Source organism: Perca fluviatilis, chromosome 2 (genome assembly GCF_010015445.1).
Source record: "Perca fluviatilis chromosome 2, GENO_Pfluv_1.0, whole genome shotgun sequence".
Lineage (NCBI taxonomy): Eukaryota > Metazoa > Chordata > Actinopteri > Perciformes > Percidae > Perca > Perca fluviatilis.
The window spans coordinates 32,502,795-32,515,676 of NC_053113.1; the positions used below are offsets into that span (position 1 = coordinate 32,502,795).

General features: G+C 36.2%; 1 protein-coding gene across 1 annotated transcript; it reads right to left on the bottom strand.

Moving 5' to 3' along the window:
• Positions 1-838: 838 nt before the first annotated feature.
• On the bottom strand, positions 839-8,551 carry tbcb (tubulin folding cofactor B). Its single transcript, XM_039780661.1, has 7 exons — positions 8,402-8,551; positions 7,767-7,919; positions 4,887-5,030; positions 4,389-4,482; positions 3,830-4,021; positions 2,645-2,717; positions 839-2,545 (listed from the first exon to the last, which is right to left on the bottom strand). The coding sequence occupies exons 2-7, from the start codon at positions 7,884-7,886 to the stop codon at positions 2,431-2,433; spliced, it is 738 nt and encodes a 245-aa protein (XP_039636595.1). The 5' UTR covers positions 7,887-7,919; positions 8,402-8,551; the 3' UTR covers positions 839-2,430.
• Between the last annotated feature and the right edge of the window lie 4,331 nt (positions 8,552-12,882).

Genomic DNA, 12,882 nt, shown 5'->3' on the forward strand with positions numbered 1-12,882 from the left:
TCAACCTCAGCTCTACATCAACAAATTACAACATTAAATGCTGCCTATGTTCATTTATCAGTAATATTAATCTATCAAGATCACACTCCGAAAAGGGCCATTCTGCATGAGTAGTTTAACTTTTGATATTTGAATTATACTTTGCTGATGATACTTTTGAATGAATATTCTGCATACTGTATGTATTCACTAACAGCCCCCTGTACGGTTGTCTTGAATGCAATGTGTCCAGGCACTGTTTTTTTGTTGTTTTTTCAAAGAAGGCATTCAAACTTGTTCTCATTGATTTCTTAGAAAGAAATAAGGATTTTTTTCCCTTCAAGATGTTTTGCATGCTTGCACTAAACATTGACGGCATAATGATTCATTAGTCAAGGCAGTTTTATAGATCACAAAACACACATTTGCTTCAGAGGTCATGACAATCTGTAAAACACAAAATACATGTTTAAAAAAACATGTATTTTTTTATAGTGTTAGTTTCAGGCCGAGAGCAAAAGGTCTGTCATTTTCATTGTCGATTAATCTGTTGATCATTTTCTCGATTAATTATTATTACTATTGTATAATTGTGCAAAATGTCAGTGTTTTCCAAAAGCCCAAGATGACGTCCTTGTTTTGTCCACAACTCAATGATATTCAGTTTACTGTCATAGAGGAGTGAAGTAACTAGAAAATATACACATTTAAAAACTGGAATCAGAGAATTTTTACTTTTTTTTCTTAGAAAATGATTCAAACCAATTATCAAAAATAGTTGACAACTAATCGATTTGTCTTTGCAGCTCTAGTGTCACATTACATGTACATGACAAATCAACTCAATCTGATACGCTGCTGTATTGGCAAATCATTTTTATTATTATGCATTATCCTTCACCACATAGTAACACCAGCACCTTAGATGAACAGAGTTTTTAAAAAAAGGAAAAGAGAACACTACATTTTTGTATGTGTGGTAATGAAAAGAAACCACAAAAATAATTAATTTACATTTCTTCTGTAAACTTTAGTTGATGGAAAAAAAAATACAGGTTAACAGTATTGGACCAGTAATATAAACCAAAGCACAAATAAGGCAGATTATTCATTTGTGTTGTTGTGTTGATTATAATGGAGAGAGGCAGTTAACTGGAGAGTGAACATTTTATATTTTTTGCTGTTCCTTGCGTTTTCAAATATTACGATGGCCAACCTGGTATCTAATCAAATATTGTAAGTACATTGTGCTACAGATGGGAAACATAAACAGATATGTTTCAGAATTTAACATCTCCCATAAATGACTGTAATGCTATAGTATAGGATAAATCGATAGAAATGTGTCATGCTTATATAGAACTGCAGTCTTTAACTTTAGGTTCGAATTAAAATATTATGTTATTCAAGTGCACACAATTTAAGAGGAATTCAGTCACAGAAAAATAAAAGGGAATTCCTTATAACCACTTGTAAAACCTAAAAATGGGGTTTTACATACACACAAATTGAAATTTAAGGAATTTAAAGTTGTTTAGAGAGGAAATATATACCCTTGCATACTTTCACTCATATTCCAGATAGTGTACACATATGTTGCTCTAAACAGCTTTGTTGCACTATGGACTGTTCAGGCTACTGTTGTTCTTTCCTCATCAACAGTGAATTTCTTAACTGTCAATCCTGAGTGAAATATGGTGGAATGTGTTTGACTATCAACCACTGATTTTAATCAATGATTGGAAAGCATTTCTCCAGCTTACCTTAAATGAAGATATGCATGTCACGTCATGTTAGTCTGGAATACACGGTACAATGCTGCTTTTTAATTCAGTGTCAAAGTATTTTAGAAGTTTTTTTTTTCTTTGACCACTATCTCAGCTATGTACAGTCTTCAAAAAATGCTCATACTACAGTTAACTTAAACAGTTATATACAATCATCTTGGTACAAACTGATACAAACTAAATGAGAGAAATGTTATCTAAAACTGTCAATGCAGACTTTTAGATTTAGAGATTTAGACTCCCATGTTGAGAGGGCTTGGCAGCAACAAGTACTACTAAAGCAAGCTAAATTGAACAGAGGGGCATGACGTGAAGGACCACATACTAACCTTTATTATGCTGCCTTACATGCAACAAAACCCCCTCCTTTATCTAACCTTATTGGTGTGATTATTCTGTACTATCATCTTATCCAGCGCAGCAAGAGATTTCCTACCTGACATTCACCTCTATCAGGTTGTGCCAATGTTAGTGAGAGAGAACTTGAACCTAAAAGACCTTTAGACACAGCTCTTTGGATCATGCCCTCCAGAGAAGCACAAAACAGAAATTTCATTTATTACAGTGACATTGACTTTCCTTCATCTCTGGTTGGTGAATGGATACGGTTGACGCTCAAATTTCAGGGCAGAAAAACTGTACCCCACATTGTCCTATTACAGTCCTACATCTCATCTAAACCGTAATCCTCCTCAGGAAAGTCTCCAACAGTCACACTCAGGGGCTTCACAAATCCACCGTATTTGTTCTCACATTCAAAGTATTTTTTCCCGTCAACACTGTGGGAACACAATTGAATAAAAGGAAGGGTCAAATGCAAAATCAAAATTATGATCAACATTGTGCATAGCTATTAAAAAGAATCATAGTGCTCTTACATTCCATCATGCTTTCCCAGGGGCTCATCGTACTTCACACCCACCCAGTAGCCTGGCTTGAAATCTGCTGTACCTGCAAAAAAAACGTAACAACATTGTTCTTTACACCAGTGTCCTGTGCTACGAAGCGAGTTCAACATAACTAGGATATCTTTTCGTTATCTGGCTTCACAAAAAAGAAGAAAAAAAGAAAATGCAAATTAGAAGCTTTTCCATCAACTGGTTTAGAGCGAATAAACTAATAATAATAATAATAATAATAATTTATACTTTATTATTCCCACAAGGGAAATTACAATGTTTTCACTCTAATGTTCTTATTATACACATTACACACAGGCCTGAATTACACACACATGCTCAGTACCTATACATGCACTAACGGAGAGTCAGAGGGAGGGAGCTGCCCATGGAAAGGCGCCCCGAGCAGTTGGCGGTTTGGTACCTTGCTCAAGAGCACCTTGGCAGTGCCCAGGAGGTGAACTGGCACCTTTTCAGCTACCAGTCCACCACGATACTTTGGACTTGAACCAGCAACCCTCCGGTTCCCAAACCAACTCCCTACTGACTGAGCTACTGCCACCCCAAAGCGTAGGTTGGTCACAAGTTGATGTTACGCATGGTTGTAGATTGCAAACCGGCTTGCTAAATCAAAGAGTTTAGAAGCGAAATTCTTTGGCTAAATGGAGAGAGGGAGCATTGTACAAGTTAGCCACCTGTGCAGAACAGGGTTGTGGCAGAGGCATTTGGTTCCGTTCACCGCTGTGTATACACGGTGTGCAGGGCCATACGATTTGAAGCTTTGGAACCAATTCATCAATTTAACCGACGTGGCTGAGGCACAGGCAACTCCACTACGCACCTTGTGCTATAAGTGCACGCACACTGGATGGGACCCATATCCCGATCCTTCCCCAATCCGATGGATACCGGGACTATAGTTACGTGTTCGCTACGTCACAATTTATTCTGCAAAGCTGTTTCTATCTCCCATTTTGTGCACTAACTCTTTTTTTCAAATTTTGCCGTTTCCATCAACATTTTCTAATGAGATACTTAAAAATGCGCATAAAAATATGTTGATGGAATAATGATTAATGAGCGTGTTCACAGAAAGGGCCGGGGTTTTGCAGACTAAGAATTTCTTTATTCGAGGACAGCCCTACTAAGCATATCCACACTTACCAACATACATGACTGTGGCAAGCTTCGTGGGTTGCCCAGTGACCTGCACTTTACATCTGCTACCAACAGAAATGGCATTAGCAGCAGCCTTATGTTTCTCCTCCCGAGCAGCAATCTCAGCTTTCTTCTTGGCCATTTCTTCCTCATTGAATTGACCCAGACGTTGTTTCTTCTTGAATGACCTCGCTGAATCTGAAGGAAAGACAGTTGGATTGTTCCAAACACAGGATACTTCAAAACAGACGTGTGAATGCTGCAGAACATCGTAAATCAAATAAGATTTGTCACTGGTTAGCATACAAATAAATTATTCTAAATAATAATTGCTCAGGTGCCGAATGATGGGTGTATTTTCTTCTTTTTTTTCTAAGACTGCAACTAACAATCAATTTTCATTATTGATTTCTTTACCAATTACCTAGATCACCTGATTGATAAAATGTATTAATTGTGTAGCTACAGTAAAATGTTATGCTTTTCTGCTGCAAAAGCCAGATTAGGTCATGAAATTGGGGCAATATATTGAAAGAAGCTTGGCTATGTTAGACCCATAGCATACCTGTTCTCTTATCATAGTCTTCATCTGCGAGTTGAAACTTCTCCACTTTGGAAACATCCGTGAACTCGCTCATCTGACCACTTCTATCAGTAACCTGTAATTCAGGATGAGACTCAGATATAACTGCATATTACTTAAGCTTCACACAAGCAAGTGAACTATGACAGTTTCATTGTCTTTTATTTTTGTCAACATTACATTATCATTGAATAGTAATGCAATGTTAAGCTGTTTTAGAAACTCACACTTGTTGGTGAATTTAAGTACTCATTAGTACAACCAAGTGAAAAGGATAATTATTTTAATAACCATTAACCACTACCTACATAACAGGGTTATAATTTTAAAACCCGTTTGCAAATGTTTATTTCCAAACTTCGTAAATCGTATTTGGAACAAAGACCAATCTGAAAACCTGTTTCTACCTGTATGTTATTACAATATGACAGACATCTGGGCTACTATACTTAAGAGCTTCCAAAGAGAGCAGCTACATACATGTATTCTGCAGTCATCATCCACAGGATAGGAACCCAGCAAAGCTTCATTGTCGTCCATTTTCTGCATGAACTTATCAGAGACACTGAACAACTCCAGGTCCATGCAGGAGGGAGATGCGCCCAGAATCATCTCCAATTTTCCCTAATGACAATACAAACAAAATAGTACATGTAATGCCAGGGGAGTGTTTAGGGCTTGGCTATTGGGCTATAGCCACTTCTTTTTTACTGCCACAATATTTAATATGGATATGAATTACAACCTCATGACACAGTGTTATACAGTATATTGATCATGTTTACCAAAACCTAATGTTGTTTTCTCGTCGTATTATAATCTTAAAATGCTCCAAACGTCTTAATTTGTGTATTATAATCCCAAAACCTTCTCTCCCCGGACCCCCTAAATTACCTGATATGACATAAATTAAACTATAATGTCAATATAAAGTTTATTGTGTAGATCAGGTCTAGGAACAACCCCAACAGACTGTGCAACAGTAGACAATTAGTGGATGACGTGACATGGCAGTTTTGCTGTCTTCATTGTCAAACATGTATGAATAAAAAATATATTTGCCAAAAACCTTCTCAATATTGTGCAGAACATTATGCTTTATGTGAACATACTCAACATTAAAACAGATCATCACTCATTTTTTCAACCAAACATAACAAAACTCATATGGTGTGACTGTCCGGCACTTGTTTCTCAAAGTGAGAACTTGAATAAAACTAAGAAAAATAAATGCCAAAATTCTCAAAAAAATACAGAAAATTAATACAGATGTCTCCTTGTGAGCCTACTCTTTTCAAATTACAAGCATAATGTTTTGAATCAGTTCTAATCAAAAAGATTTTGTCACAGAAATCAAAATCATATGGTGTGACACTATTTTGGGATATTTGAACGGGCAACTGTTTTGACACCCTTGGAAAGGAGAGGACCTTCTTCAGCAAGGTTGTACAGTACTATCAGTGTATTTCTACTGTACAACCTGAGGTGAGTTATCATTTTTATATTTACAATAAATCAGATCTTGTTGGCACTCTGACAAAAGTCCCACTTCCAGATGTCTTTTGGTGTGACACATTTTTCATAAAAATGCAAAAGACATTTTATTATTTTGTCATAATTACATGTAAATCTATTCTGCTTTGTTATAGCTAGCATGTTTTTAGTATGCTTATGTGTAGCTACAAGACTCAAGGTTGTGCTAAGTGCTGAAAACATATGGTGTGACACTTCATCATATGGTGTGACATGTCTGCCTGTCACGCCATATGATTTGATTGTCACACCATATGATATGAATTGTAATTTCCTGCAGATATAACAATAAATAACAAAGTCCAATGTATGTTTTGTCCTTTTTAAACATGTATTTGGGTCCATCATCACAAAAGCTAACAGCTGTAATTATCCACAGTCAATTGTGTTTAGTTTAGTTTTATTCGGTGTACAGATTTCTAGTTTATCAGACAGACACAGCAGACCCCCTACACAGAAACATCCAGCTTACCCACTAGAGAGCCCCAAGCCCAGTCAGTATAAACCCTACATATTTGTAAATTGCGCAAACCCAATTTGATGGAGTAGAAGCTAGTTATTGCAATCACTGCAGACAATCGTGTCACTGACATATAAATCTCTCCTTTTGAAGCTCTTCTACTCAGGTGCTGTATGCATGTGCCTAATCAAGTGCATCAATTGGAGAGGCCCAAGGTGAGGATTCAGCCACCATTTCAGATGAAGGATACACAGAAGGACAGTTTGTCTTAAGTATGAGGGAAAACCATATGTGGGACAAATTGTTGACATAAGTATGGAGGGGCAAGAGACTGCATTTATTATCAAGATCAGGAAGTTGTTTGTGGCATATCACAACCTCAGTAAGGCAGTCAGTTTGCTACTCTCTCCAAATTTGACTGGCTTATGTACAATGAAATCTATATGAATTGATTTATTTATGGATCCACTCAGCTACCCTGTATGTTCACGGTTCATATGATATAAAAAATTTTGTTTTACTTATATTAATACATATTGCAGACCAGTTTTGAATTGAAATGAAATGAAATTTGATACACAAACATATTCATATGGTTCGTACGATATTAAAAAATGTTTTGTTTTATTGTTAAATATCAAATAAATCAATAAAATTTGAATTTTACCTTCCAGCATTAAAGAGTGGTTAAATATTTCCTGCCATATGAGTGATCAGTACTCACCAATAAGTAGGATAATACATGGTTTGCATTGACACATGGCGACATTATCATATGGTGTGACACTATATAATTTGGTGTGACATTCCAAATTGTGAAAATAACATACCTTTATCCTGAAACCTGAAAATGTTCATGGAATACATAGAAAATAGTATCAGCAAGAGTCACAAATATTTTTATAATTTTATAGCAAGGGTTGTCACAATAAATAGAAAATATGTTAAAAGACCAATGGCATAGGTCTCACGTTGAGCAATGTTTTAGAAAATAATACACAAATTTAATTAATTTTCACAAAACTAAAATGGATCACAGTTTAGTTATGATAAATTACTTTGATAAAGTGAGTAACTTAAGAAAGGTACAATCCATTTTCAATTTATATACAATTATTTTCATGTCACACCATATGACGATTTTACGGACTAATACAACAAATTGTCACATAAATTCGGATTCAAATTGAAAATCTAAAAACAAAATATGTTTCTATAAAGATGAGAGTTAATAGAACAAAAGTCAACCATTTTTATGCCTGTTATTTGAAATTTTTGAAAAAACACTTTTTTTCTGGTATATATGTCACTGACCCACTTTTGAAGTGTATACTGTATAATGTACGTTATGATAAACTGAGTCTCACCTTCAGTACTGCTATAGTAATCCCTCTATCGAACCTGCGCTGCACCTCAAAGGAGGAGATGGTGCTGGTTAGGCGCACATTCACAGTGGGATTGGTAACTACGATCACTCCGCCGTCCATGATGATGGTTGGATTGTCGAATAGTGAAAACAACTGGACAAACAATGTGACATATTAGCCGATACAACCTCTAACAGTTAAACAAAAATATTATAAATAGACCATTGGTGTCCTATGGCATCGTTCCAAATACGAATACATGGCAGTAGCTAAGTAAACGCAGTTTGAGGCAGTTTTCAGGGCTAGCTAATGTTAAGTTATCAATGCCTAACGGTACATAAGGAGGAATAACGCATAACGAATAACACATTGTTCTGTTAAATCTAAATAATAATAGTTATGTAACTTTGGTAAATTAGCATATTTTCTCTCATGTTTACACACTGTATCGCCTGTGATCATTTAAGTTTCATTCCACATGTTCGTATTTTAGCTAGCGTTATGTTAGTTTAGATGAGCTAACGTTAGCCACAGACTGCGTCAACGCTAACTGTTTGGTTGACTAGCAACAGCAAAATCAAGTTGGATACACTAAACACCCTCGTCTATACGGCAAGGTTGCAATAGTTACTTACAAATACGTGTATTTCCTAGTGATGTTACGTCTGAAGCAGATTAACGTTACTCGACACGGTTGCCAGCTTCCACTACACAAGTATCGCAGCAACTGACGTTTGGATGCCTCGCCTCTTTTTTTTCTTCTTCTTCTTTGGGTTTTAACGACAGTTTGCATCCTTAATGTTGCACTACTGCCATCTTCTGGAGTAAATCAACTCCTACAGTGTCCAGTAGGCTATGTCAGATTTTGATTTTCCTCATCAGCCCTCTGCTCTCAGTAGGAAGCTGACCAATACAGTATGTTTTTTACTCCTGCTCCTGTTTTCCCAAATCGTTTCATTTCTTCCAACATGTCCTTTCTCTCTGATTTTCCTGCAACTAAGCAGCTCGATCTAGCCTACAGTTTCTGGTAGATTAACCTCTGATCAGAAACGTCTCTAATCTATCATAGGATTACCATTAAACACATCACCACACGATTAAGTGAAATCTACCGAACCAACAGAGTAAAACAAAGACTATGGGTTTCCTTTTTATAACGGTGAGGTGTGCGGTTTAGGTTGTGGCCTATTCTCAGCCTTCTTTGTTCTTTCCGTTTCACCTTTTCTTTGACTGAGTGTACATTTCTCTATTGTATTGCGTTATCGCAACGCTTGCCACTGTTGCATTCATTTTCTCCACGTGCTTTTCCCTGTGATTTGAATGAAATTGACTTCAACAAATTATTTTTCTAACCTGTCTGTTCTCTCATTTGAAGTAAGGCTATTCAGATCCTTTACTTAGATCAAGTAAAATACCACACGCTGTTACAAGTAAAAGTCCTGCATTGAAAATGTTATAAGGCCTTTAGATTGTTGGGTAGTTTAATTTATAATAAAACGTCGTATTTTATCAACTAAATGTGTTTTGTGTGCAAAAATCTTAATTTGTTAAGTAGGTTAACTAAAGCTGTCAGATATTAATGTAGTGGAGTAAAAAGTACAATGTTTATCTCTGAAATGTAGTGGAGTGAAAGTAGAAGGTGGCATGAAAAGAAAAGACTCAAGGAAAGTACAATTAAATTAAATTAAATTAAATTAAACTTAAATTTTTAGGTTACTTACAGTACTTGAGTAATGTAGCCTACTTAATTTCACCACTGCCCATGGCCCCACGCAAAAACTCACCTGACTACCCCGACAACCAGTTAGGTCACGGATATTTAATGCAAGATGTTAAGCTTTATTGATCAACATAACAACACTGAAAGCAGTAAAACCACATGTAGGCTACTCTGATTAGCCTAGCTGTTAAATCATGGTCAAATTAAATCCATCCATTCCATACAACGCATTACCAATGGTGGCCAGCAGATGCCGCCGATTTTACTATATCAAATGTTTAGAAACAGTGAACCCCTTTCAAGGCTTTCAGAAGACTTCGTTTCCCCAGCACTGCATGTGTGTCGTTGTGTCGCGATGTAACCTATCACCACTACGCTATAAATGGAGATGGTGTGTGTTGTGCTTGTGCACATTATTACATCGCACTACGCACCTCACCAGCTACGCAAGCCCAGCTCGCTCTGGAACGTTCTATCCGTGCCCACGCAGACTGGAAAACACCAATCACATTAGGGAGCAAAACAAAACCAACCAATAGCGGAGTGGCTGCGGTACCGCATACTTAACGGTAGATTGACACGATGTAAAACCAACCATCAGACAGGACCAGAGCCATAGAGATATTTCTTTCTCTATCACTCTGGACAGGACTAAATGCTAAACTGCGACCGTAGAAACAACCACACAGCGGCGCTATCAGACCTCCAGTCTAAACTATGGCGAACAACCTTTTTTTTTTATCAGGAATATTTTAAACATGACAAATTCAGTTAGGCATTTTTCCTAATGTTTGGAAGCTAACGATCTATTATAGCCTACATATTTGATATTTGCACATTACATTAATGTATCCGACAGAATAAAGTATTGTAGCCTACAACAGGAAATAATATATAGGCTAGTGCTCCAATTGTTTTGAGGAATGATCTGAGCTGTAATTTGTAAATCCCCTATTTGTAAATTCCCTGAAAATTTTCTTATTTTGTCTTGCTGCAGTTTGATGGAAATATAAGAATAGATATTGGGAAACAATTTCCCTGCCAGGAAATCTAGCCTTTTCTTTATTCATGGCCATAGCCTATTCATTGAACACAGATAACAGACTAGAGCATGTATGGGCAGAAAAGAGAAGATCAAAGTAAGCTGAGAGCTACAACCAAACACCAGACTGGGAGGAGCAGAGGAGGGCTGAGACAAGCCCACAGTCCCACAGTGAAGATTTACATTCCTATTGTTGTTGATGGAGATAGAGGTCTGTAAAACCTGCTGGGCGTCATTCATGCCTTATCTGCAATTAATGCTCACATATTGTGGCACATAAATCATGAAGAACATGCTAAATTTTGTGTCTGACGCAGTTTCTCATTAATATCTGAGGTTCAGGTTAAGACCTGTGTATAAGCGTTCCGTTTGTATCATTATAACAGAGAGCAAAAATAGTTTTTAAAATGTATCTTTTGAACTTGCCCTAAAATCAATGAATTTACCTGACATAAGTATTTTGCTAGATATATTCAATGCAGGGAGACGCATGTGGCTCAGAGATAGAATGGTTGCCCCTCAACCACAACCCCGTCCCCAGGCTCCTCTGGCCACATGTCAAAGTGTCCCTGAGCAAGACACTGAACCCCAAGTTGCTCCCCGGATGCTGTATGAATAGCTGTCCACTGCTCCTAATATATCATCACAAGTTCCCAGAGCTGGAACCCGTGAAGATTTTCTTATTTGTGGCAGTAGTCACTTTTTGATAATTTTACTTTTATTTATTTTAATATCACCCCCCTAAGGGTTTCTGTAGCCAGGCAGACGTATCCTTTATGATTAAGAATGACTATGGTTCTTTGTATTGGCAAATATAGGCTAGATTCCTGTAAAATACATGCCACAGTTCAGAAAGTGCGCTCTGACAGCGCCTGTTCAACCAATAACATGTAAAAGAGTATTAGTGTTTGTTAGATGCATAAATTCAGACCTCAAGCGTTTTTCAAAGAGGAGATTTACATAAGACATTTGTAATAAATGAAGGCCTTTGTAAGACAGGGTCTCTGTGTTTGTTCAGGTAAGACTTGTTGTCGTCCCAGTTTTCCAACCTGATCCCATGGTTTGGTGTACCTGAGGTGGTTTCCTAAAGCAAATGCCAGTACAAACACACACAATGAAGTCTACAGTAACACAGCAGGTCTAATTTGCATGTGTGACATGGTTAATGTTTGGATTTTTTGCAGCAGATGTGCATCATAAAAGGAGAAAGCATCCTAGAGCATCCATTTTCTTCAATTCAAGAATAAAGGATCAAACTTTATTCTTAATCGTCACATACACACAGTACAACGTAGTGAGATTCTATTACTTTATTTAACCATCCTCTAACCATCTTGTAAAAAATTTTTTTTTTTTTTTAAAAAAAAAATAACAAAAAAAAAAATAAAAAAATTATTTTTTTTTTAATTCCCCTTTCCTGTTATTTTATACATAAACTCTGGCTAGCACATTTAAAATTTTTATTTAAAAAAATATCTGTAATGCAATTTACAGTATATATAACAATACTGTATTACTACAAAACTGTATTTTACTGCATTTTTATGGAATTTTGTAATTTGCTGGTATTGTACTGTAATATGCAGTTTTATTAATATTGATATATTACTGTTAATTGTTACTTTATTATTGATTATTACTATTATAAATAATATTATATAATAATCTCCAGTTACTAATGTTGTATTACTAATAAGGTATATTTCAGAATAACAAATACAAATCAAAAGGCAATCCAAACAGTGTTCTTAATTTAAAAAATAATTTTATTTAAACATTTTTTAAATTTTCAACATTGTCCTGTCTTTTGACAACATTCACATTTTTCCGGCAAGTTCAGCCCACAGAGCCGCAGCAACTTTCAGTCCAATGTGATGGCGTTGATATCCTTCAACATGTTTCCACAAAGAGCTGCAGATGGTTCACTGCTGTCCAGCTCATGATGACAAGTCCCTCAATAGATCCACCTGAAAATAAAAAGACAAACTGTTACCTACAGTATTTTATTCTGAACATTTTACTTCACTACTAAGAAGTAGTATTCAATAATATAACAATCTGACAGGGCCATTCTGCCACCTAATAAGCACTTTTACTTAGGGCTGCAATTAACAATTTTCATTGTTAAGAGTCTAAAAGAGAGTCTGACAATAAACGCAATAAAATGTGTTAATATCGGTTAAGCATTTCAGAAATGGAGAGAAAATGTTGCTAATAGTTTTTGCCTTCTGCTTACCATAGTATCGAATCACAGTATGTCACCTCCAAGGGCTTTACAGGCCCACACATTTGCAAAGACAATAGGATGGTAATTCTCATAGAATTTTATATATATATATATATATATATATATA